At 52.0% G+C, this 26,817-nt stretch overlaps 1 protein-coding gene across 6 annotated transcripts in view; it reads left to right on the top strand.

Moving 5' to 3' along the window:
- The first annotated feature begins 632 nt into the window (after positions 1–632).
- Positions 633–26,817, top strand: part of LOC123139963 (disease resistance protein RGA5) — a 30,424-nt gene continuing 4,239 nt past the window's right edge. The window contains exons 1-6 of one of the 6 annotated variants that reach the window (XM_044559682.1): positions 633–887; positions 1,288–2,126; positions 2,835–4,860; positions 4,933–5,013; positions 11,292–11,337; positions 11,525–11,875. In XM_044559682.1, coding sequence (XP_044415617.1) covers positions 1,306–2,126; positions 2,835–4,839 — 2,826 coding nt within the window. In that variant the 5' untranslated portion in view covers positions 633–887; positions 1,288–1,305 and the 3' untranslated portion in view covers positions 4,840–4,860; positions 4,933–5,013; positions 11,292–11,337; positions 11,525–11,875. Of the gene's footprint in view, positions 888–1,287; positions 2,127–2,834; positions 4,861–4,932; positions 5,014–6,019; positions 6,791–10,414; positions 11,203–11,291; positions 11,451–11,524; positions 11,876–26,817 lie in introns of those variants that run through there. The other 5 variants (XM_044559681.1, XM_044559683.1, XM_044559684.1 and 2 more) reach the window with 5 other exon arrangements.

Genomic DNA, 26,817 nt, shown 5'->3' with positions numbered 1-26,817 from the left:
GGAACCATCTTGTTTCACTTTTTTGCTCGTACCAAACACAGGAACGGAACCGTTCCTCAGGAGTGAAATCATTCCATTCCATGACAGTTGGTTCTTCAACCAAACAAACCCTTACCTTACCCTTCTCACTTTACTTTCTCCTTTCTTACCAGACGTCCAGGTTCACGGCCACGGGGTTAAAAGTAAAGAGTAAAACAGTGGACGAGGTGATCGGCTCCACACGTAGTGAAAACGGAGCTCTTCCAAGTTGGCCCCACGGCCGCTGCTGCTCTCTCCCGGTGGGAGATCTGTCGATGCACCTGGCGTATGGTACTAGTCGAAGCTCTGCTCCGTCCGGCCTGGCATGGCCGCGGATCACCTGCGCCTGGTCCATCCAAGCCGTGGCTACGCCTCCCTCTTCTCTCTCCCTCCCTCTACCTCTACGAGAGGAGAGGAGACAGGAGAGAATGCGGCATCGCTGTCCCGTCCCACCGGGCTTTAAACCTGTCGGCTCGTCACCTTTTCCCTTTCTCTCTCTCTCATCAATCGAGTTGGGCCAAGCAAGATGCCGACTCATCTTGTATACTACAGTGTTATTCAATTATTGGCCTCCAAATTGCCTAGTATTAAATTGGCCGAAGATGCATTCCGATAGGTCACCTTCTCTCTCTCTCAATCAGAAGAAGAAAAGATCTTTGAAGAGGCAGACGACGCCGACGCACGCGGAGACCAGAGCCAACCTTCTCTCTCTCTCACTCACTCACTCAAAGGAAGGAACAACCAAGCAACTGTTGAAAGCTGGATCGGATCCTCGGAATCGTTCCCGTGTGCAGATCTAGGAGAGGAGAGCAAGCTCCGTCAAGCTCGTCATCCAGCTTCACAAGGGAGAAGGGCATCTCCAGGTTGAGGTTAGTTCCAGGCTTCAAGCCTGCCAGATCTTGCTACCTAGCTAGCTAGCTTGAGTTGCCATCTCCTGATGCGGCACCACGATTAAGCGTTTATCATAGAGCTTGTTCCACCTTTTACCTCCTCTTCTCCGATGAAGAGAGCTTGTGGTGAGCAGATCTGGCTAGCAACGAGCATCTGTAACTATGCTATCCTAGCTGAGCTTAATTACATCTTGTCTTTAGCTACGCAAGTAGAGCGGCTGACAACAAAATCAATTCTTAAATTACGGCCGGCGATGTAACTATGCTATCCTAGCTTAGCTAAGGTATAAGCCGAGACAGAGTACCATCATCCAGTCTAGCTACTCTGTTTTCGCCTTCATATACACAAAACTGACTGAGAAAAACGTACGTGTCTCAGGTAGCACCACTGGCAACCATGGAGGCGGCTCTGGTGAGTGCAGCGACGGGAGCCTTGAAACCCGTTCTGGCAAAGCTGGGTGCTCTGGCAGGCGATGAGTACAAGCGGTTCAAGGGTGTGCGTGCTGATATGAAGTCGCTCACCCGTGAACTCACTGCCATGGATGCATTTCTTCTCAAGATGTCAGAGGAGGAGGATCCTGATGTTCAGGATAAGGTGTGGATGAATGAGGTGCGCGAGCTCTCCTATGACATGGAGGACTCCATCGATGACTTCATGCAAAGTGTCAATGATGGAGATACAAAGCCAGATGGATTTTTAGAGAAGATGAAGAATTCATTGGGGAAGTTGGGGAAGATGAAGGCTCGTCGCCGGATCGGCAATGAGATCGAAGATCTGAAGAAGCAGATGATCGAGGTGGCTGAGAGGAATGCAAGGTACAAGGCCCGTGAGGCATTCTCCAAGGCCAAGAATGCAACCGTTGATCCTAGAGCTCTTGCTATCTTTAAGCATGCCTCCGAGCTTGTCGGAATTGATGAACCCAAGGCTGAGGTAATTAAACTGTTGACTGAAGGTGTGTCAACACAAGAGCAAGTGAAGTTGGTCTCTATTGTGGGATCTGGTGGGATGGGCAAGACAACTCTTGCAAATCAAGTGTATCAAGACCTCAAAGGAGAATTCAAATGTCGGTCCTTCTTATCCGTGTCAAGAAACCCAGACATGATGAATATCATGAGAACTATTTTTAGTGAAGTTAGTGGGAAAGATTATGCTAACACTGAAGCAGGGAGTATACAACAACTCATTAGCAAGATCGTCGATTTCCTCGCAGACAAAAGGTACAATTTCTTTTCCAACTTATCATTCTCAAATATAAAATAATAAAGTTCCATGTGGTTCTTTTGTTCATTGTTTTCATAAATTGCTAGAAAAATTGGTCAAATATTTTGTAGTGAAGTTCATTTTCCTGCTAAGTAAATCAAAAATAAATGGAGAGGGAGAGTACCCGAAAACATATATCTTATGAATGTCCATGCATGATTTATGTTTTTTTAGAATAGTTATGAACTTATGTAGCTTTTCTTAATTTTAAATCTCAGGATGGTTAGATCCACACCAAGGCAGACTTTTTAAAATTTCATCACCATCTGATCAACATCCCTTCTAGACCAGTCAAGTGTGTATATTCATCCTTTTGTTCAGCCACCCTTTCCTCTTTTCTATGATAATGACTCATGTTTAACCTATTGTGTATCGCCAACTCTCCATATAATCTTGCAAACTAATTAGCATATACTCCCTCCATTCGGAAATACTTGTCGTGGTTTAGGAAAACCACGACAAGTATTTCGGAACGTAGGGAGTACTGATATATACAAAGGAACTAAGTGTACAACGTATGCAAGTTTAACACTTGTGTCAGCTTTCTTACAGGAGTAGACATTTATGCTGCTATTGTGAACTTGTTTATAGTTTTATGTATTTGTTTATCTTGTTGTATAATATTTATATCAATATCACAGTGATATCAACCATGTATCATGTAGGTATTTTGTTGTTATTGACGATATATGGGACGTGGATACATGGCATGTTATTAAGCTTGCATTTCCCATGACTAGTTCTGGAAGTATCATAATCACCACTACCCGTATAAATGAAGTTGCTGAATCATGCCGTTCAACACCATTCAGTGGGGATATTTATTGCATCAAGCCTCTTAAAATGGTGCACTCTAGGCACTTATTTTACACAAGACTATTCAATGCCCAAGAAAATTGTCCCTCATACCTTAAAACAGTTTCTGAGCATATTTTGAAAAAATGTGCTGGGTTGCCTTTGGCAATCATTGCTATATCCGGTTTGTTGGCTAATATTGAAAGGACAGAAGGTCCATGGAAACAAGTTGAAGATTCGATTGGTAGAGCACTTGAAAGAAATCCCAGTGTTGAAGGAATGATGAAGATACTATCACTTAGTTACTTTGAACTGCCTGCTCATCTGAAATCGTGTCTCTTATGTTTGAGTATATTCCCTGAAGATTCTATTATTAAGAAAAAAGTTTTGATAAATAGGTGGATTGCTGAAAGATTAATTCATACAGAATCCGGATATAGTACTTCATATGAGTTTGGGGAGAGGTGTTTTAATGAGCTAATAAACAGGAGTTTGATCCAACCTTGGCAAACCGATACGCGTGGAATTGTAAAGAGTTGTCGACTTCATGACACAATTCTTGATTTCATCATATCCAGATCCATCGAAGAAAACTTTGTTACTTTGGTGGGTGTTCCTAGTTTATCAGTTGGGACACACAACAAAGTTCGTCGGCTCTCCCTGCAAGCCAGCAAGCAAAAAGAACTGATAGTGCCAAGAGGCTTGGTGTTGTCTCATGTCCGATCACTTGATGTGTTTGGGGAATCTGTGAAAATTCCTTCTATGGATAAGTTCAGGCATTTGCGTTTTCTGGAATTTGAAGATTTCAAACAACTGGAGAACCATCATCTTGAAAATATAGATAAACTGTTTCAGCTGAGGTACCTGAGCCTCCCAGGGGCGAAGAAAGTAAGCAAGCTTCCAGAACAAATCGGACGCCTATGGTGCCTAGAGATACTGAATTTAAGAGGCACCAATGTTCGTGAGTTACCAGCATCTATTGTCAATCTCAAGAGACTGGTGCACCTATTAGTAAGCTATAATGTTACACTTCCTTGTGGAATTTCCAAGCTGCAAGCACTGGAGAAATTGAAGGTTGTCACTGTCTGTAGCCAGTCATTTAACTTCCTGCAAGAATTTGAGCAGCAGCAGAGTCTGAAGGTATTGGCCCTTGATTTTGAGTATTTCCTTGATTTTGAGGGTTTTAGTTCTGCTGACCAAGTGAACGCTGAAAATAAGTCCAAGAAAACTATTATTGTTGCTTCCCTTAAAAACCTAGGGAACCTTCTCTCTCTAACTGTTTGTGACGGCCCTGAATTTGTAAGGGAGTCTTTGTGCCCTATGCCACTTAGGCTCCAGGAGCTGAAAATCTTCCGTTCTAATATTCTTCATGTTCCAAATTGGGTGGGCTCCCTTGTCAACCTCCAGGAGTTACGCCTTGATCTGGTCAGAGTTGAGCAGAAAGATTTCTATATCCTTGGAGGCTTACCTGTTCTGCGTTGTCTGATTCTGAGAATTGATGGAGCGGAAATTAGAAATACCTCATTAACAGAAGAGCCTGAAGTTATAAGGGTCATAGTCTGTGGTGAAGTTGGATTCCCATGCTTGAGGATATTTATTTTTGATAGTCAGTGTGCTGTGATGAATTTGACCTTTGCGGCTGGAGCCATGCCCTTGGTAGATGACCTCTTGATAGTATTTAACGCAGAAGAAACTGGGTCTCCCGGTACCAGCGGTGATTTTGATCTCGGAATAGAAAATCTTCCCAGCCTCATTAAAATCAGATGTATATTATGGGGTAACAGGAACAATAGAAGCAGAGCTGAGGCTGCAGAAGCTGCCATTCGGGAAGCGGCCAACGCACATCCGAACCGCCCTACTCTATACTTGGTCTGATAATGCGTTGCCGGAATCGAGGTACTAACCTTTTCTCCCGTCAAAGGCCATGTACCTCAATTCACAAGATTTATGCTTGTCTGCCTTTTTCAGCTCAGGGAACAATTCCAATTAGGCTGCAACTCCAAATGTTCATCATCTGCATTTCTTCGATCGAACAATTCATCTCTGCTGGTAAGTACTTAGTCAAACATACATCTTTATTCTGGTTATCGCCTGTATACTGTACTCTCACCATCGCCATCTAGAGAACTGTGTGCTGCACTTGCACCCTTCAGATACAGATATTACTACATACAGTTTTTTAAACTAATAATGCGAAAACATAAAAAGACCTGTTGCTGGAGGAGGGTTAGGTCTCGCGTGTCCGCCCTCCCACTCGTCCACGCCGCAACCCCGCGGTGGCCGGGCGGGCCTCTTCTTCCCCGGCCCCCCTCGACTCCGCCCTTCTCCGCCACCCGCGCGGGCCGCCGGGCGAAGCCTGGTTGGCCTGGGTGGCGGCGGGGGCTCTCTCCTCCCCGTCTGTCTCCGGCGGCGCGGGGTGCTGCGGATCCAGCGGGGCGCGGCGGCGGGGCTGCGGGTTGCGACGCTGGTGGCGTGGGTGCTCGTCGGTGCCGCCGCGGCTGTGTGGTGGAGGCGGAGCTTCGTCCTTCGGGCGGTTCGTGCGGGGCGGTCCCAGTCTGATCCTGCCGGATCTGGCGTTGGCGGCTCGTCCGGCGGCGAGGGCTGTGGCCAGCAGGGCATGGAGGCGTGGCGGCGGTTGGTGCGCGTCCAAGCGGGCGGTGGGCGGCTGGCTTGCTTGCTCGGCCATGTGACGGCGCGGGCCGTGAGCGGCTTGGGCCGCGGGCGGCCGCCTTGCATTGGTAGGTGGTGGCGGCGGCGCGGTGGTGGCCTGCCATGATCATCTCCTCCTCGAGGTGGTGGCTCATGGCGGTGGTCCGGGTCGTTCACGGCGGCGGCTGGACTTATCCGGCGTCGGCATGTCGGTGTGTGGCCTGTGTGGACCTCTGACCCTTCTCTTCGGGCGTCCGTCCGCTATCTTTGTCGACGGTTGGCCCTCCCCCAGCGACGGTCCATCACTCGTCTCGCACCCAGCAGCAGGACCGAGCTCGTCTCGCGCCGGCAGCAGGACCGAGCTCGTCTTGCACCCGGCAGCAGGACCATGCTCGTCTCGCGCCAGGCAGCAGGACCAAGCTCGTCTCGCGCCCGGTGCCGAGGACGGGGTGATGGAGGCCAGCCTTGGCCAGCCTTTTGGGTCTCGGCACTGGGGGCAGTCCGCGGGTGCGAAAGGCGGGTCCTTTCCGCTCATGTCTTTGGTCGGGGTAGCGGCTGATCTCGTGTGAGGAGGTGTCAAGGTCTTGGATGTCGGGGTGGCGGCCATGATGGTGGCTTCGCGGGGCTCTTAAGCAGAGCCCGTGGCTTGGTGCTGCCCAGTTGCCATGGCCGTGTGGGAGGTGTGGTAGCCGGGGTTTGGCGTTCGTCGGCGGTGAATGGTGGCCGGGGTGAAAACCTGCTCTTTCTTCGGATGGACCGGCGGCGGCGGACTCGTTCCCTTCTTGAAGGCGTCGTCGCGGCTCTCATTGCCCTTCATGTTGCTCCGGGGGAAACTCTGATCCTCGGATCGGGCGGCAGCGGCGCTCTGGTGTCGTCCCCTTCATGAAGGCGCCGTCTTGGAGCCCACGGTTCGTCATATGTGGTTTCACCTCTTCGCGTAGTGCTAGGGATGGTGTTACTGCGTTCAGCGCCTATGCGCCTTTGCGTTCAGCGCAAACAGAGGAACACACATAAGCTTCAGGCAACTTCTTTTCATTCTTTTTCCGACTGAGTACTGGCTACACACACAACTTTCTTATTATCCAAAAAAGGTTTCTCCCACTTTGTATTCCAAAGCAACCAACACCGAGTACAGAAATCGGTGTGGCAAGCAGGACAACACACCAAAAAAAAAGAAGAAACAAATGCCAACCACGGCAGCTCGGCAAAGCGCGGATGACCCGCCACCACGGCGCCCACCGGATACAGACCACCACAGACCGAGGCTCCGAACCGCCGCGTACCAAGCAGCACCTCCAAGAAGGGATGCGACACCGACGACGTTGCTGTCCGGACGAGTCCTCGGGTTTCCCCCGGCACGCGGAGGGAGGTGGGTCGTGGATACCACCGACACCCTCCAGGAAAGAATGGTGGCACCCGCAGGTGTCACCGCGTCGGGGCCGAAGCCGGCAGGGATTTCTCCCGCATTCCAACCCTAACCGCCCAACCGAACGGAACCGACCTGCCAAACCGACGCCCACCACCATGCGCCAACGCAGTAGCGCCGCCACCCACGCCGCCTCGCTACGAACACCACCACGAGGCCAAGAGAACCGAAGAGAAGCTCACCACGACGGGAGCAGGAACACCGACGCCGAGCGGGAGGGAACCACCTCCACTGCCGTCGTGCCGGAGGCCCGCCCCTCCGGCACCGTCACGGTAGCCGTCCGGACGCGGCAACGAGGCATGCCGGGCCACCCCTGGCCCAGCCAAGCCCCACCGGCCGCGATGCAGCAGGCCGGCGTCGACGCGCCGGCACCTAACCACTCGTCGCGTCTCCCCCGCCTCCCAGAAGCCACGCCGGAGATCATCCCCGCCGCCGGACCGCCCAGGCCCAGATGGGGCCCGATGGGCCCGGATCTGGGCCGAGCGGACGACGTCAGATCCCGCCCCGCTGCCAATGGCGACGCCGCTGCCCAGCTGCTCGCCTGCATGCGCCACGGAACCCTGCCGCCACGCCAGACCGCTACCGCCTAAAAGCACCCCCCGGAGCAGCTCCGCCCGCGCCGGAGAGCGACGGGAGGGGAAGGGCCAGGAGGCCGCCGCCACCAGCAGCCCCAGGGCCAAGCCGGCCGCGGGCAGCGGAAGGGAGGATGGAGGGGAGGGCCTGGAGGGAGGAGGCCGGTCGCCCGCGGGGGGGGGGGGACGCGGTCGCGAGAGAGAGGGGGGTAGAAAACGTGCCTTCGTGGGCAGGAAGCCTGGACTTAACAAATCGGAAGGAACTTTTTTTTTACCGACATAAAAATTCACCGAGTGCTAGCTGCCATCTAGACAGTGAACTGACATACAAATTCACTGAATCCTGGCAAAAGCAATGACGGCTACAGCAAGTTGCAGCATCTTCACACTTGCTGCATCACTAGGGCTTGGGGCGCCACCTGGTGGCGCCGCCTTAGAGGAAGTTAGGATGGTGCCAGGTAGGAGTCGTCCCTTCCACTCTCCTACTTGCACTGAGGAATGTGTTTTGTGTATTATGTGATGTTGTGAAGAAACTGACATTTATAGTAGAACAAACCAACAAAAATGCAACACATATAGCTGACACAGTTACATCATACGGTAATTGTTCTATTTGTAGAACTATGCACTGTTATAAAATCAAACTGAAAGCAAAAGAATATATGTGTGTGCAAGTTCCTGACTGGAACTATAAGAGAAAGCAGTACAAATGTAACACATTCAGACAACAGATCATCTCTAAGAGAAAAGCAGTGACATCATAGATCATTAGATATTAAGAGGCACATGTGGTGACACAAGCAGCAGTCTTGGAGGTTACATAAGGGATCAGATAGATGATAATGACTCAGGTTGCTTGTGATGCCCTACACATTGTGAACTGCTCCTCCTTTTCCTTCTCTGCCCCAGAAGGCGAGGGGCTCACGGATGGCTCAGCCTCCTCGTCCATCAGCTTGCTTGTATATATATGAAAAATGCTCCAAAAAGTAATTGCATGAATTGCAGAACTGATTTGCTTACCATCATATGCAATGTTCCGATTGTCTCAACATTATGAAAATGTGTGAGCAACCAAAAAGAAACAACAAATCAATGTTACTATGTCTGAATTAATTAACGGAGGCCAACTTAAAGACACATTGCTCTACCCCAACAGAATTTTTTGACATAAATCACTAATCTTTGGTTTAGACAAACCACTTTTTTGTACCACATGATTATAGTCCATTTGAAATCTCTAAAAAAGACTTATATTTAGGAACGGAGGGAGTATATCGTTGCTGCTAGAGAATATCAATGGGATGATATCCAATATGAAATAGAGACAGATATCTTTATTAGCTAATGAACATGTTTATGATTAAATGTATGCATGTAGTATGGTAGCCTATAATGCTTATTTCAACAAAATGAAAGTAGGTATTCATGTGAGGATGGCACTAAGTACTAACTGACAATTGCCATCGCCATTTACCTTGTGTTCACTTAGTCCATACAGCCTCAACCTACAACAATATACATGTCAAAATTAACCGAGGCATGAATCTTGAGAAGATTACCGAGGCTAAATTGAGCGGCACACCATCGAGATGCACGACGCGACGACAAGCTCGGCGCCCGGCGACGGGCAGCAGGTGGCCATGTGCGTCCACGCCTAAAATGACCAGCATCCTGACAATGACAAAAACATGGCCGAACTTCTAATCTGCGCACTTAAGCTGATAACCCATATTTAACCATTTGATTTTCTCCAATAAGTGAACAAAAGGATGTATGTCAGTGTACTTGAAAATAGATCAATTTGGTAACAAGACGCCGGAGAGCGACGGGAGGGGAAGGGCCAGGAGGCCGCCGCCACCAGCAGCCCCAGGGCCAAGCCGGCCGCGGGCAGCGGAAGGGAGGATGGAGGGGAGGGCCTGGAGGGAGGAGGCCGGTCGCCCGCGGGGGGGTGGGGGGGGACGCGGTCGCGAGAGAGAGGGGGGTAGAAAACGTGCCTTCGTGGGCAGGAAGCCTGGACTTAACAAATCGGAAGGAACTTTTTTTTTACCGACATAAAAATTCACCGAGTGCTAGCTGCCATCTAGACAGTGAACTGACATACAAATTCACTGAATCCTGGCAAAAGCAATGACGGCTACAGCAAGTTGCAGCATCTTCACACTTGCTGCATCACTAGGGCTTGGGGCGCCACCTGGTGGCGCCGCCTTAGAGGAAGTTAGGATGGTGCCAGGTAGGAGTCGTCCCTTCCACTCTCCTACTTGCACTGAGGAATGTGTTTTGTGTATTATGTGATGTTGTGAAGAAACTGACATTTATAGTAGAACAAACCAACAAAAATGCAACACATATAGCTGACACAGTTACATCATACCGTAACTGTTCTATTTATAGAACTATGCACTGTTATAAAATCAAACTGAAAGCAAAAGAATATATGTGTGTGCAAGTTCCTGACTGGAACTATAAGAGAAAGCAGTACAAATGTAACACATTCAGACAACAGATCATCTCTAAGAGAAAAGCAGTGACATCATAGATCATTAGATATTAAGAGGCACATGTGGTGACACAAGCAGCAGTCTTGGAGGTTACATAAGGGATCAGATAGATGATAATGACTCAGGTTGCTTGTGATGCCCTACACATTGTGAACTGCTCCTCCTTTTCCTTCTCTGCCCTAGAAGGCGAGGGGCTCACGGATGGCTCAGCCTCCTCGTCCATCAGCTTGCTTGTATATATATGAAAAATGCTCCAAAAAGTAATTGCATGAATTGCAGAACTGACCATGCTCGTCTCGCGCCAGGCAGCAGGACCGAGCTCGTCTCGCGCCCGGTGCCGAGGACGGGGTGATGGAGGCCAGCCTTGGCCAGCCTTTTGGGTCTCGGCACTGGGGGCAGTCCGTGGGTGAGAAAGGCGGGTCCTTTCCGCTCGTGTCTTTGGTCGGGGTAGCGGCTGATCTCGTGTGAGGAGGTGTCAAGGTCTTGGATGTCGGGGTGGCGGCCATGATGGTGGCTTCGCGGGGCTCTTAGGCAGAGCCCGTGGCTTGGTGCTGCCCAGTTTCCATGGCCGTGTGGGAGGTGTGGTAGCCGGGATGTGGCGTTCGTCGGCGGTGAATGGTGGCCGGGGTGAAAACCTGCTCTTTATTCGGATGGACCGGCGGCGGCGGACTCGTTCCCTTCTTGAAGGCGTCGTCGCGGCTCTCATTGCCCTTCATGTTGCTCTGGGGGAAACTCTGATCCTCGGATCAGGCGGCGGCGGCGCTCTGGTGTCGTCCCCTTCATGAAGGCGCCGTCTTGAAGCCCACGGTTCGTCATATGTGGTTTCACCTCTTCGCGTAGTGCTAGGGATGGTGTTGCTGCGCTCAGCGCCTATGTATCTTGCCTTGGGTGTGTGTGTGCGTGTGTTGTGTGGGCATGAGTTTGTACTTGGTGATGTTGATTGGTGCTTTATATATAAAGCGGAGCGAAAGCCTTTTTCGGTAAACTAATAATGCGCTCCATTGAGTTATTGGCCTTCTGTTTCGTGATAATGTGAGAAAGTTACTGTGTTGTACGAGTGTACACACATTTGTTTGTTCGTGAATTAATTGCATGCCTTTCCTGAAAGATTTGTTGGTAGTACTATATGTTGAAGATTTCTTCTGGAAGTAACGAGTTCATTATTTGGCCCTGGACTTGTAGAAGCGGTCAGAAGGCGGACCATGACGTGAAGCTCAGAACACAAGAGGTCTCGTCTCTGAATCTGAGCCTTGCCTAGTTGCCTTCCTTCCTGATCATTTAGTTGCAAAGTTCAGATTCACAGGATGCGTTCATGCTCATCTCTTGTGTGATAAAATCATGGTAAAACCTGGAAACTGTGCACAGAAACATGAAAACAACAATGAGGCACCATACTAATAAAGTTCTTCGTCCAGATTGCAGGATAAAACGGATACAATGGCAGAGTAGGAGAACAAGATGCGGTGAAACCAGGCCGTGACGACACACAACAATGAGGCAGAGGAGAGGGTTGCCGCGGAGGCTAGCTAGCGGAGGAGATGATCAGGTTCCTGGAGCAGCCAGTATACACATAGATTACGCCTGAATTAGCACGGTGATATTTTGGACTAGCCCTAGCTAGAAGATGTGCATGTTCTTGCTTTATTGGTTTTCAACATTGGTCATAAGTTTCGATCATAAATGCATTATATTTGAGAGAGTGAATTCATGTTTCTACAATATTTAGACATTTTTCACGGGAATTGCCCAATTGACAGTTTTCATCCTGATTACCCTGTTTTTCTTTTTCTTTTTAAGTCCTTCCCTTAATGAGAAAACAGAGCACCTGTTGTGTTCGTCATAAACAACAACACCAAGATTAACATGGAATGATTGGAGGGTGGACATGGACTCGATTACTCATTTCAGGCTAACTAATGGATACAAGCTGTGCAGCCATGCTAAAAAGGAACGATCGATCTCTCAGGCTCCCACGTCTGAAATCAAAATCAAAGGATGCGGTAGCATCTGAAGCACTAGAAAGAAACCTAGCTAAATAGTGGGAAACAACAAGGGAAAAAAGACAGGCCGCAAGAGAAGTCCAAACTGTGTGTGATATACCATCCTCATCGACAATACTTCGTGAGAGACTGTCGCCGTTGTCCCCCTGAATCACTCCCTAGCCGTCGGCCACACACACGCGCACGAACTGCTTGGTCAGGGGAGAAAACAGAGCAGCGGTTCAGCGCAAACAGAGGAACACACATAAGCTTCAGGCAACTTCTTTTCATTCTTTTTCCGACTGAGTACTGGCTACACACACAACTTTCTTATTATCCAAAAAAGGTTTCTCCCACTTTGTATTCCAAAGCAACCAACACCGAGTACAGATATCGGTGTGGCAAGCAGGACAACACACCAAAAAAAAAAAGAAGAAGAAACAAATGCCAACCACGGCAGCTCGGCAAAGCGCGGATGACCCGCCACCACGGCGCCCACCGGATACAGACCACCACAGACCGAGGCTCCGAACCGCCGCGTACCAAGCAGCACCTCCAAGAAGGGATGCGACACCGACGACGTTGCTGTCCGGACGAGTCCTCGGGTTTCCCCCGGCACGCGGAGGGAGGTGGGTCGTGGATACCATCGACACCCTCCAGGAAAGAATGGTGGCACCCGCAGGTGTCACCGCGTCGGGGCCGAAGCCGGCAGGGATTTCTCCCGCATTCCAACCCTAACCGCCCAACCGGACGGAACCGACCTGCCAAACCGACGCCCACCACCATGCGCCAACGCAGTAGCGCCGCCACCCACGCCGCCTCGCTACGAACACCACCACGAGGCCAAGAGAACCGAAGAGAAGCTCACCACGACGGGAGCAAGAACACCGACGCCGAGCGGGAGGGAACCACCTCCACTGCCGTCGTGCCGGAGGCCCGCCCCTCCGGCACCGTCACGGTAGCCGTCCGGACGCGGCAGCGAGGCATGCCGGGCCACCCCTGGCCCAGCCAGGCCCGAAGCGGGCCCGTTAAGCCCCACCGGCCGCGATGCAGCAGGCCGGCGTCGACGCGCCGGCACCTAACCACTCGTCGCGTCTCCCCCGCCTCCCAGAAGCCACGCCGGAGATCATCCCCGCCGCCGGACCGCCCAGGCCCAGATGGGGCCCGATGGGCTCGGATCTGGGCCGAGCGGACGACGTCAGATCCCGCCCCGCCGCCAATGGCGACGCCTGCATGCGCCACGGAACCCTGCCGCCACGCCAGACCGCTACCGCCTAAAAGCACCCCCCGGAGCAGCTCCGCCTGATGGGGTTGTGTACCTAGGGTAGGGTCATGGACCTGTTCCAAGTAACTTACCCTAGGACATCCCTAGAAAAGGTCGCCTTCCAGTCGACCAACGAGGATTCACTCGACTGGCCCGAAGGACTCGACCACGAAGACTCACTCGACCATCAGGAGGTCAAGAGACACTCTGCACCGCAACGGCCTGTAATTAAGTAGACTTTATGATAGTAAAGGCACTTTATGTGGGGCGTTACCAGTAACGCCCCAGACTTAACTCACCTTAAACCCTCTCCTACGTGGGCTGGCTGGGGTCCTGGCGCACTCTATATAAGCCACCCTCCTCCACAGGCAGAGGGGTTCGGCACCTTGTAATCCATACATTCATAATCCACTCGACCGCCTCCGGGCTCCGAGACGTAGGGCTGTTACTTCTTCCGAGAAGGGCCTGAACTCGTACATCCCTTGTGCTTACAACCTCTCCGTAGCTAGGACCTTGCCTCTCAATACCTACCCCCCACTCTACTGTCAGGCTTAGAACCACGACAGTTGGCGCCCACCGTGGGGCAGGTGTTTTAGCGATTTTTCGGAGAAGTTGCGATTCTTCCGAGTATTTTCATCATGGTGTCTGCTGGAGTTTTGGTCGAGGGCCAAGAGATCCGTCTCGGCGCTCTCACCTTCATCGCCGACGACTCCGCATGGCTCCAAGAGGCTCCACTCGACGTGGATGCGCTCCCCGTCCGCGGTGCGACGCATTTTCGCGCATGTGTCCGCGGCGTTCTGCTGCGGCAGCCATCGACCCAGTACCGGTCGGCTCCTCCGTCTTCCACCCTCCCGGTCTCCCGCCAGCGCAAGCGCTCGGGCCGGTCGAGGCTTCAGCGATGGGTGAGTCACGCGATGGCTCGCCAGTCGACCACTACACAAGTTGCGGCAATCGAGCCCAACGAATCTCTCTACGGCTTGTTCGATCAGTCGACTGGCTCCGGAGAGACTGCATCCGAGTGCGGAAGCAGTGATCCAGCGGCGGAAATCTTGATGGTCGACGGGCCCCACAGCCCTCCTGGCTTCGCCCGCGGTGGTGGAGCAGGCGACGGCGGAGACCCTGCTCGAGGCTACGAAGAGTACCAGCCCGAGCCACTCGACTCTCTGCAAAGAGAAGAGCTTCGCCGCAGGAACGAGGATCCCCTGCGTATTCCCATCGCGGGAGAAACCCCCGAGGCTCGTGCCTTGGAGGAGGCGCGTCTGGCCAACTTGGCCGAGCGCACTCGACTGGAGAACCTTCAGCGAACACTCGACGAGCGCGCGCGGCAACGAGTTCCCGACACCAGTCGACGTCAACTCTTCCCGCCGACTCAGGTATATCGAACCCCAATTCAGAATTTAGCGGCTGCGACCCGTATAGCAGAATCCATTCAGCCTTCGCAGTCAGAGGCTGGCAGAGGTTTGCTGCAGATCAGGGATCTGCTCCGGGCGGCAGGAGATCAGAATTCGACCGTGTCTCAGTCGCGCAACAGAATTCACAGTCGATCTGTCACTGTGAATACGGTTCAGTCGGCTCACAGCCCCAGATCGCCTCCGCGGCGCGAAGGGCGTGAGAATCGGCGAGATCAATATGGCGACAGACTCGACCGAGATGATAGGCGTCGAGTGCCCTATTCCCCTCCGAGGGGTGGGTCTTACGCTCCTCGGCGGCCAGATGATAGGCGTCAATACAGTACAGGGCGTACGGTTCCAGTTGACCATAGAGAGCCAGGCTTCGACGCGCGATCCATTATCGTGCAAGGGTTGGTCGACCGGAACAGAGCCCATCGAGGCGCACTCGACAGAGATGCGCCCACGAGCAGTCGAGCATATGTGTCTGGTCCTGAATGTTTCAGCAGAGCTATCAGAGCCGCAGTTATCCCCCCCAATTTCAGGCTGGCAACAGGAGTCAGCAAGTTCACTGGTGAGTCCAAGCCCGAAACTTGGCTTGAAGACTACCGAGTGGCAGTTCAGATCGGTGGTGGGAACGACGAGGTGGCCATGAAACATTTGCCCCTCATGTTGGAAGGTTCTGCCAGGGCATGGTTGACTCAATTACCTCCAAGCAGCATTTACACTTGGGAAGATCTGTCCCGAGTGTTTGTCAGAACGTTTGAAGGGACTTGCAAGCGACCAGCGGGATTGACAGAGTTGCAAGTCTGCGTGCAGAAAACCAATGAGACTCTCAGAGAGTATATTCAGAGGTGGATCACTTTGCACCACACTGTGGAAAATGTCTCTGACCATCAGGCAGTATGCGCCTTCAAAGATGGTGTCAAGAACAGAGAACTGAGTTTGAAATTTGGTCGAACCGGTGACATGACCTTGAGTCGGATGATGGAGATTGCTACCAAGTACGCCAACGGCGAAGAAGAAGACCGACTCCGAAGCGGCAAACACAAGCCGAGCCAGTCGGAAAAAGGAAACACCAGTCGGAAACAGAAACGGAAGGCTGAACCGGCAGCTCCTGGGGAGGCTCTGGCCGTGACTCAAGGAAAATCTAAGGGGAAACCAAAAGGATCCTGGAACCCCAAGAAGGTGAAGGATAAAGAAGGGAACGACGTGATGGATATGCCGTGCCACATCCACACGAAGAAAGATGAAGAGGGGAATATCATTTACCCAAAGCACACCACTCGCCAATGTCGGCTCCTGATCCAGCAGTTTCAGGGAAAACAGTCTAAGGACAAGGAGAAGGAGTCAGACAAAGCCGAAGACAAAGAGGACAGTGAGGGAGGATATCCGCATATCAACTCCACTCTGATGATCTTCGCAGATGTGGAAAGCAGAAGTCGACTGAAAGTGATTAACCGAGAGGTTAACATGGTTGCCCCAGCAAAGGCAAGTTATCTGAAGTGGTCTCAAACGCCCATCACATTCGACCAATCTGATCACCCGTCCCATATTGCCACCCCTGGGAGGCAAGCTTTGGTGGTCGATCCAGTTGTCGAAGGCACTCGACTGACAAAGGTGCTGATGGACGGTGGAAGTGGGCTGAATCTGTTATATGCAGACACGTTGAAAGGTATGGGCATTCCGATGTCCCGACTGAGCACTAGTAACATGAGCTTCCATGGAGTTATACCAGGGAAGAAGGCCGAGTCACTCGGCCAGATAGCTTTGGACGTAGTGTTTGGCGATTCAAAGCATTTTCGCAAAGAAAAGTTGACGTTTGAGGTCGTGGATTTTCAAAGTGCATATCATGCCATTTTGGGGAGGCCAGCCTATGCACGGTTCATGGCTCGACCATGTTACGTGTACCTCAAATTGAAGATGCCCGGTCCCAAAGGTGTGATCACTGTCACCGGTGATAGGAAAAAGGCAGAAGAGTGCTTTCAGAAGGGCTCCAAAATTGCTGATTCCCAAGTGACAGCGGTCGAGTTCGAAGAATACAAGCAAAGCGCAGATCCGAGTGACTTGCTGCGATCCAAGAAGCCCGCCACAGAATCTGCATTCCAGTCGTCCGGTGAAACAAAGCCTGTTCACATTCACCCGACCGACCCTGAAGCAGCTCCGACCCGCATCTCCACAACACTCGACCCAAAATAGGAAGAAGCGCTCATCCGGTTCCTCCGTGAGAACTGGGACATTTTTGCATGGAAGCCCGCTGACATGCCAGGTGTTCCCAGGGGACTGGCTGAGCATCGCCTAAGAGTCGACAAGTCTGCAAAACCAGTCAAAGAACATCTTCGGCGGTCCGCCGTCCAGAAGAGAAAGGCCATCGGTGAAGAAGTGGCTCGACTGTTGGCGGCAGGATTTATCCGAGAGATATTCCACTCCGAGTGGCTCGCTAATGTCGTCATGGTTCCTAAGAAGGACAAATCGCTCCGAATGTGCATTGATTTCAAGCACATCAACCGGGCCTGCCCGAAAGATCACTTTCCTCTCCCTCGCATAGATCAAATTGTTGACTCGACCGCGGGATGCGAGAGGTTGTCTTTTTTAGATGCTTACTCCGGGTACCACCAGATCCGTCTGTATGGGCCCGATGAAGTAAAAACAGCTTTCATCACTCCATTCGGGTGCTTCTGCTATATCACCATGCCATTCGGTCTCAAGAATGCCGGAGCCACATTTATGCGAATGATCCAGAAGTGTCTCCTCACTCAAATCAGTCGGAATGTGGAAGCTTATATGGATGATATTGTTGTCAAGTCACGAAAAGGTTCCGACCTGCTCGCTGACCTTGCTGAAACATTTGCCAACCTCAGAAGGTATGATATCAAGCTCAATCCATCAAAGTGCACATTTGGAGTTCCTGGTGGCAAGTTACTCGGTTTTCTCGTTTCCGAACGGGGAATCGACGCCAACCCAGAAAAGATCGGCACTATTCTCCGAATGAAACGCCCTGTGCGAGTGCACGATGTCCAGAAGTACTGGATGCTTGGCCGCATTAAGTCGATTCATCTCACGACTCGGTGAAAAGGCACTGCCTCTTTACCGACTGATGAAAAAGGCTGACAAGTTCGAGTGGACTCCAGAAGCTGATGCAGCGTTTGCCGAGCTAAAAGCTCTGCTCTCCACCCAGCCGGTGCTTGCTGCTCCAATCAGCAAAGAGCCTCTGTTGCTCTACATCGCAGCCACAGGACAAGTCGTCAGTACTGTGCTAACGGTCGAGCGGGAAGAAGAAGGAAAAGCTCTCAAAGTTCAGCGCCCAGTGTATTATTTGTCTGAAGTCTTGACTCCATCCAAGCAGAGATATCCTCATTATCAGAAGCTTGTGTATGGAATATACATGACCACAAAGAAGGTTGCTCATTATTTCTCTGACCATTCAATCACAGTCGTCAGCGACGCTCCACTATCAGAGATTTTGCACAACAGAGATGCAACTGGTCGAGTGGCCAAATGGACGATTGAACTTCTTCCCCTTGATATCAAGTTCGAGGCAAAGAAAGCCATTAAGTCCCAGGCAATAGCAGATTTCCTCGTCGAGTGGATCGAACAGCAGCAGCCGACTGAAGTTCACTCGGAGCATTGGACCATGTTTTTCGATGGTTCTAAGATGTTGAATGGTTCCGGTGCTGGGGTTGTCCTGGTTTCCCCCAGAGGAGATAAGCTCAGATATGTGCTCCAGATTCACTTTGATTCCTCCAACAATGAGGCAGAATATGAGGCCCTCCTATATGGGTTGCGCATGGCCATTTCACTCGGCGTCCGTCGCCTAATGGTCTATGGCGATTCGGATTTAGTGGTCAATCAGGTGATGAAAGAGTGGGACGTGAGAAGCCCAGCCATGACTGGATACTGCAGTGTAGTGAGGAAGCTGGAGAAAAAGTTCGAGGGGTTGGAGCTCCATCATATACCCCGACTGAAGAATCAAGCAGCTGATGATCTAGCAAAGATAGGTTCCAAGAGAGAAGCCATTCCGAGTGGCGTATTCTTGGAGCATATACATACTCCGTCAGTCAAAGAAGACCCTTTCACAGAAGAAACTCCGCAGCCTAAGAGCGCCACAGATCCGACTGAAGTGGAAGTCCCAGCAGTGGTCGACTTGGTCATGGAGGTTTTGGTGGTCGTTCCCGACTGGACGATTCCGTACGTCGCATATATCTTGAGGAAAGAGCTTCCGGAGAATGAGGAAGAGGCTCGACAGATCGTCCGTCGATCTAAAGCCTTTACCGTAATCAAAGGACAATTATACAGAGAAAGTGCGACTGGAGTCCGCCAGAAGTGCATAACGCCAGAAGAAGGTCGACTCATCCTCAATGATATTCATTCAGGGACCTGCGGTCACCATGCGTCCTCTCGGACCATCGTGGCCAAGGCATACCGAGCCGGATTTTACTGGCCCAAGGCGAATGAGATGGCAAGGGAGATAGTGGATAAGTGCGAGGGATGTCAGTTCTACTCGAATATGTCGCACAAGCCTGCGTCAGCTTTGAAGACCATCCCACTCGTCTGGCCTTTTGCGGTTTGGGGGCTGGACATGGTCGGCCCTTTGAGAACAGGACGAAGTGGCTTCACACATGTACTGGTGGCAGTCGACAAGTTCACCAAGTGGATCGAGGCTAAGCCAATCAAGAGCCTCGACACCGGTACTGCTGTTAGCTTCATCAGGGAACTAATATTCAGATATGGAGTCCCGCACAGCATCATTACGGATAATGGGTCAAACTTTGACTCAGAGGAATTCAGAACCTTCTGCAACTCCCAGGGCACACGGGTCAACTACGCATCAGTCGCCCATCCGCAGTCGAATGGACAAGCAGAGCGAGCTAATGGACTGATTCTCAAGGGATTGAAGCCGCGACTGATGCGTGATCTGAAACACGCGGCTGGAGCTTGGGTCGACGAACTTCCATCTGTACTCTGGGGACTGCGGACCACGCCCAATCGGTCGACCGGAAGAACTCCATTCTTCTTGGTCTATGGAGCTGAAGCAGTCTTGCCGAGTGATCTTCTGCATAATGCTCCTCGAGTCGAAATCTATAACGAAGCAGAAGCTGAACAAGCGCGGCAGGACGCAGTCGACCTTTTGGAGGAAGAAAGGGAGATGGCTCTGATCCGCTCGACCATCTACCAACAAGATCTGCGCCGTTTTCACGCCCGAAATGTGAGAGGTCGAGCCTTCCAGGAAGGAGATCTGGTTCTCCGAGTGGATCAGCACAAACCACACAAGCTTGCTCCTTCTTGGGAAGGCCCCTTCATCGTCACTAAGGTTCTCCACAACGGGGCGTACCGTCTTTACAACGTCGAGCATAATATCGACGAGCCCCGAGCTTGGAACGCGGAGCTACTCCGCCCATTTTACACTTAAGTTTTATCACTCGGATGAGTTGCAATAAAGTACTTCTGTAGTTCATGGGTTTAGAAATAATAGTGTCATCACTTTTTATCTTTGTCCATATAAAAACTCCCCCTCAGTGGGTGGCTTAGCCGCGAATCCGTTTCGCCTAAGTTTGTAAAAATCCTACCGAGTGGTGAGCCAGACTCTCACTCGGAGGCTTAGCTGCGAATCCGTTTCGCCTAAGTTTATCAAAATCCTACCGAGTGGTAAGCCAGCCTTCCACTCGGAGGCTTAGCTGCAGCTTCGTGCTCGCCTAAGTTTATCAAAATCCTACCGAGTGGTAAGCCAGCCTTCCACTCGGAGGCTTAGCTGCAGCTTCGTGCTCGCCTAAGTTATAAAAATCCTACCGAGTGACGAGCGATCCTCTCACTCGGGGGCTTAGCTGCAGTCCAAGCACTCGCCTAAGTTTATCAAAATCCTACCGAGTGGTAAGCCAGCCTTCCACTCGGAGGCTTAGCTGCAGCTTCGTGCTCGCCTAAGTTATAAAAATCCTACCGAGTGACGAGCGATCCTCTCACTCGGGGGCTTAGCTGCAGTCCAAGCACTCGCCTAAGTTTATCAAAATCCTACCGAGTGGTAAGCCAGCCTTCCACTCGGAGGCTTAGCTGCAGCTTCGTGCTCGCCTAAGTTTATCAAATTCCTACCGAGTGGCAAGCCAGCCTTCCACTCGGAGGCTTAGCTGCAGCTTCGTGCTCGCCTAAGTTATAAAAATCCTACCGAGTGGTAAGCTAGCCTTCCACTCGGAGGCTTAGCTGCAGCCTCGTGCTCGTCTAAGTTACAAAAATCCTACCGAGTGAAGAGCGACCCTCTCACTCAGGAGGCTTAGCTGCAGTCCAAGCGCTCGCCTAAACACAGGCACCTTGCTTTGAATCTGCATAAGACATTTTGAGCCAAAGGCAATCATATCCAAGCGCCAAATTCAAGCTTGAATCGATATTTAAAGGAACCGAAAGTGCTCAGGCGTCAAGCCTGTTAAAGTTCGTCGGTTACAATTCCACTCGGCATACCGAGGCAAATTTAAAGAGTCGAGCCAGAAGAAGTTTTTTACCCCTCCTGCGGAGGGCTGGAAGGTGCAACGAATTCATCAAGGTCAATTCCGTCGGCGATCCGAGTGGCAGCTGCAAGGAAAGTCTCCATAAAGGACCTAAAGTCGTGCTTCTTGGTATTGGCCACCCGAAGGGCCGCCAGCTTCTCCTCTCGTGCATCTTTGCAGTGGACTCGGGCCAGACACAGAGCGACATCTGCACCACACCGAGCCGAGGACTTCTTCCACTCTTGCACTCGACCAGGGATCGTGTTCAAGCGGGCCATCAGCGACTCAAGGTCATTCTGAAGTGTCTCCTCAGGCCAGAGCGTCGAGTCGATGCGAGATGTGGCGGCCTTCAGCCTTGCGAGATAGTCCACGACAGCTGCAACACGCGACTCCAGTCGAAAGACATCCATGGCAACTTCGTCGTTCACCGGAAAATTGACGGGGTCAAGGTTTGGCTCCAGTCGGCTGGTTTCTTCTTCAAAGTTTTGACAAAATTCTGCAAGGATGATCATTAAGTCAAAGAGATAGTCGAATGGAAAAGGCCACAATTGGAAATATTTGCCAAACATGAAGATTTACCTTCAAGCATAAGAAACAGCTTCTTGGCAAGGCCACTCAGGAAGGTTTCCAGTTCAGTTTTCTTCTCAGTCAATTTGCTGACTTGGTCGGTCAGGGCAGCTTTGTCAGTTCTCAGTCGACTGACCTCCTTGTTGGCAATCCCAAGAGCAGTTTTCAGATTGGTATTGTCTTGTTCGAGCTTGGTGACTGAAGCCAACTTCTCGTCAGCAAGCTTGATCTTCTCAGCTAGTTCAAGGTCTTTCTTCTGCTGGGCCTCCCTTACCTTACCTGCAAGTTACAGCAAGATCAGATGCCGAAACTAGCAAGGGAAAAAGCAGTCGTCAGGGTCTCACCAAACATACCTTCGGTCTCCTCCTTTGCCTTCGCCAGCTTCTCCTGAACCAGCTTCAAGCTCAGCTCGACTTGAGTATGCTTCTGTTCCAGCTCTGAGTAGCGAGCCACAAGATCACAGGAGTTCTGCGAAGAACCAATCGACTAAACGTCAAACGTAACTCACTTCCGAGTGAAAAAGGGAAAAACACACGTTTCTAAGACTACAGCCGAATACAAGCATTCGACCGTAGTCTCGGGGACTACACCCAGTGGGTGCACTCAGCGTGCCCCCACTAATCCTGTCGAAAACAAAGTCGACCAGTCGACCTTTAAAAAAAAAAACAAACAGTGTGCAAGACACATTCTCTAAGACTATGATCAACTGCCAGCAGTCGACCTCAGCCTTGGGGACTACACCCAGTGGGTGCACTCAGCGTGCCCCCGCCGGTTTGCAAAATCCAGTCGACCAGTCGACTGACAGAAAGATTGATATCATAAAGCCTAAGGCCGACTGCCAGCAGTCGACCTTAGCCTTGGGGACTACACCCAGCGGGTGCACTCAGCGTGCCCCCGCTAACACGGTGTTTATTCAACACACCCAGTGGGTGGCTAATATAAATCCCGGAAAAGAAAAGCTTCTGCTAGCATATCCAACAGAACAAACAGCAGTCGACTGACCTGGACATTGCTTTGGAGGGCAGAGCTAGCATCATAAGCTGCCTGGCTCGCATCCCGGATGGTCTTCAGCTGCTCCATCATGAGCCCCGCCTGGCGTATTGCCTCCTTCGCTGCACCAGCTTGGTCTTCTGGGACGTGGTGAGTCGTGAAGAGGGAAGGCTGCTGAGCACTCGACAGTGGATTCGCGAAGGACACTGTGTGTCGAGTGGTGTTCTCTTCCTCCACAGTCAGAGTCTCAGGCGCCGTCACGTCCTGAGGCACCTTACTGGCGGGCGTTTTCCGACTCTTCCTGCGTGCCAGTGGTTCTTCATCCTCGTCGTCGTCAGGAAGATCGATAACAGTATGGGGCGGAACTACGAAGAAGAATCAGGGTCAGAGGTCGCAAATCAGTCGACTAACAACGGTGTTAAGAATACAGTACCTGGGTTCGAAGTTGCCGCATCCTCCATCTCGTGGTCTTCGGCCCGGGCCGAAGTCTCAGAGGTAGCAGCACTGCAACTCCAAAGAATCAGTCGACTAACATCAGCGTCGACCAAAGACAAAGTTCGCACAGAGTAAGAAAATATGAGCAACGCAATTACCCTGATATGGTGGGGATGGACACCTTCATCTTCGGCAAGAGCTTGGTCGGCTTCGATGAGGCCGCCCTGGGCTGCTTCGGCGCCTTTTCAGTTGGCGCCGGAGAGGTGGTCCGAGGGCGCTTGGTCGACTGAATTGCGGTCCCAACCCCCTTACCACGTTCAGTCGAAGGATCGTGGACAAGCTTCGACCGCTTTTCTGAGCGCGGTGGAACGACCTCCTCCTCCTCTTCTTCCTCGTCCTCGAGGTCATCTTCATCACCTTCGTCATCATCATCGTCGTCATCATCCCCTGCAGCATCCGAATCCCACTCCTCCTCTTCCTGGCTCTCGCCCCCGCTCGCCTCGTCCCCGCTCGCCTCGCCCCCGCTCGCCTCGCCTTCCTCAACCGAGGCTTGTGCCCCATTGGGCATCGAGTACAGTTCAGTGAGGGCCTAGCAGATGCACAAACAAAGATCAGTCCACCAGTCGACAGGGTTAGCAGAAATGAATACGACAAGGACTCAGTGGAGGGCAGAGCAAGTGTACCTTGTTTGGGTTGCTGTTGCGGTCGAGTGGAGGAATCCTTCTGGCTCCGCGCGGGTTGTCCCTGTTCCCGGTAACGGCTACCATCCATCTTTCCAGAGTGACATCGTCGACTTCTTCTGGATGGACTCTAGTTTCGTCTTCGGGCCCACAGTACAACCACATGCAGTGGCTCCGGAATTGAAGGGGTTGGATGCGACGCCTGAGGAAGACCTCCAGAAGATCCATGCCCGTCACCCCCTCCCGAACCAACTGCACCACGCGCTCCATCAACATCTTCACATCGGCTTTCTCCTTCGGAATCAGCTTCAGAGGGGAGGGCTTGTTCACTCGGTCCATGGTAAACGGAGGGAGTCCACTCGACTGCCCTGGCGTCGACTGGACCTGGCAGTAGAACCAAGTCGACTGCCAGCCTCTGACGGACTCGGGAAAGCTCATGGGCGGGAAGGTACTATTGTTCCTCACCTGAATCCCCAGGCCCCCACACATTTGGACGACTCGGGTCTTCTCGTCACCTGGGCTAGCCTTCTTCACGGTCTGAGAGCGACACGTGAAGATGCGTTTGAACAAACCCCAGTGCGGTCGGCAGCCCAAGAAACCCTCACACATGGACACGAATGCAGCAAGATAGGCAATGGAGTTTGGGGTAAAGTGGTGGAGCTGCGCTCCAAAGAAATTCAAGAAGCCACGGAAGAAAATGCTGGGTGGCAAGGAAAACCCTCGGTCAACATGAGTGGCCAGGAGCACGCACTCACCCTCTTCTGGTTGTGGCTGCCACTCCTTCCCCGGCAACCTCGCAGCTCCGTGAGGGATCAAGCCCTCGTTGGCCATGTCGAGGAGGTCCTTCTCCGTGATGGTCGACTGGATCCAGTCTCCTTGGACCCAGCCTTTCGGCAGGCGGGATCTGGACGAGGACCCCCTGCGGGTGGTGGATCTTCCCTTCACCTTCTCCGATGCCGACGCCTTCTTGGCACGCTCCAGCGCCGCCGTCTTCTCCTTGGCCATGGCCGCCGGCGAAATGCGCGAAGGAAAGTGGTGCGGAGGTGAGAGCGAGCGCGCTGAGCAGAGAGGATTGAGGCAGAGGGAGAGAGGGAGAATGCTAAGGCGCAGCACAGAAATCCCCGCCGGGCGCATTTATAAGGTCTCTTCCGAGTGGCTGACATGTGGGCCCGGTCGATCTAATCATATCTGGGAGCAGTTATGAGGACTGGATACGTGGCGAAAAAGGCGGCGCGGAGATCGAGGCGTCTATGCCCCGTCCCATCCGAACGCCACGGTCTGCCCCGCTTCGCGCGCGCCCCCAAATTTCGCACCCCGCGGAATCCGCGAGCAACAAATCAGTCTGTCAGACGCGGTGTTTCCGGCGATCCGTCGCTCGGAGATCGTCGAAGCTCGAAAGATCACTCGACGCAAAAATAGAATGGATCGAGTCGACCGAAGACAAATTGCTCCCTGTCAACGAAGAGATTTTTGATCCAGAACAGCGCACAACTAGAGCGCAAAGGTTAATCGAAAACGACATCAACGCCTTCTTCACTCGAAGCCTCAATCCATTCGGGGGCTAATGATGGGGTTGTGTACCTAGGGTAGGGTCATGGACCTGTTCCAAGTAACTTACCCTAGGACATCCCTAGAAAAGGTCGCCTTCCAGTCGACCAACGAGGATTCACTCGACTGGCCCGAAGGACTCGACCACGAAGACTCACTCGACCATCAGGAGGTCAAGAGACACTCTGCACCGCAACGGCCTGTAATTAAGTAGACTTTATGATAGTAAAGGCACTTTATGTGGGGCGTTACCAGTAACGCCCCAGATTAACTCACCTTAAACCCTCTCCTACGTGGGCTGGCTGGGGTCCTGGCGCACTCTATATAAGCCACCCTCCTCCACAGGCAGAGGGGTTCGGCACCTTGTAATCCATACATTCATAATCCACTCGACCGCCTCCGGGCTCCGAGACGTAGGGCTGTTACTTCTTCCGAGAAGGGCCTGAACTCGTACATCCCTTGTGCTTACAACCTCTCCGTAGCTAGGACCTTGCCTCTCAATACCTACCCCCCACTCTACTGTCAGGCTTAGAACCACGACACCGCCCACGCCGGAGAGCGACGGGAGGGGAAGGGCCAGGAGGCCGCCGCCACCAGCAGCCCCAGGGCCAAGCCGGCCGCGGGCAGCGGAAGGGAGGATGGAGGGGAGGGCCTGGAGGGAGGAGGCCGGTCGCCCGCGGGGGGGTGGGGGGGGGACGCGGTCGCGAGAAAGAGGGGGGTAGAAAACGTGCCTTCGTGGGCAGGAAGCCTGGACTTAACAAATCGGAAGGAACTTTTTTTTTACCGACATAAAAATTCACCGAGTGCTAGCTGCCATCTAGACAGTGAACTGACATACAAATTCACTGAATCCTGGCAAAAGCAATGACGGCTACAGCAAGTTGCAGCATCTTCACACTTGCTGCATCACTAGGGCTTGGGGCGCCACCTGGTGGCGCCGCCTTAGAGGAAGTTAGGATGGTGCCAGGTAGGAGTCGTCCCTTCCACTCTCCTACTTGCACTGAGGAATGTGTTTTGTGTATTATGTGATGTTGTGAAGAAACTGACATTTATAGTAGAACAAACCAACAAAAATGCAACACATATAGCTGACACAGTTACATCATACCGTAACTGTTCTATTTGTAGAACTATGCACTGTTATAAAATCAAACTGAAAGCAAAAGAATATATGTGTGTGCAAGTTCCTGACTGGAACTATAAGAGAAAGCAGTACAAATGTAACACATTCAGACAACAGATCATCTCTAAGAGAAAAGCAGTGACATCATAGATCATTAGATATTAAGAGGCACATGTGGTGACACAAGCAGCAGTCTTGGAGGTTACATAAGGGATCAGATAGATGATAATGACTCAGGTTGCTTGTGATGCCCTACACATT

Source organism: Triticum aestivum, chromosome 6B (genome assembly GCF_018294505.1).
Source record: "Triticum aestivum cultivar Chinese Spring chromosome 6B, IWGSC CS RefSeq v2.1, whole genome shotgun sequence".
Taxonomy (NCBI): Eukaryota; Viridiplantae; Streptophyta; class Magnoliopsida; order Poales; family Poaceae; genus Triticum; species Triticum aestivum.
The sequence above is the reverse complement of the archived record's forward strand: the minus strand, read 5'-3'. Positions and strand labels throughout refer to the sequence as shown.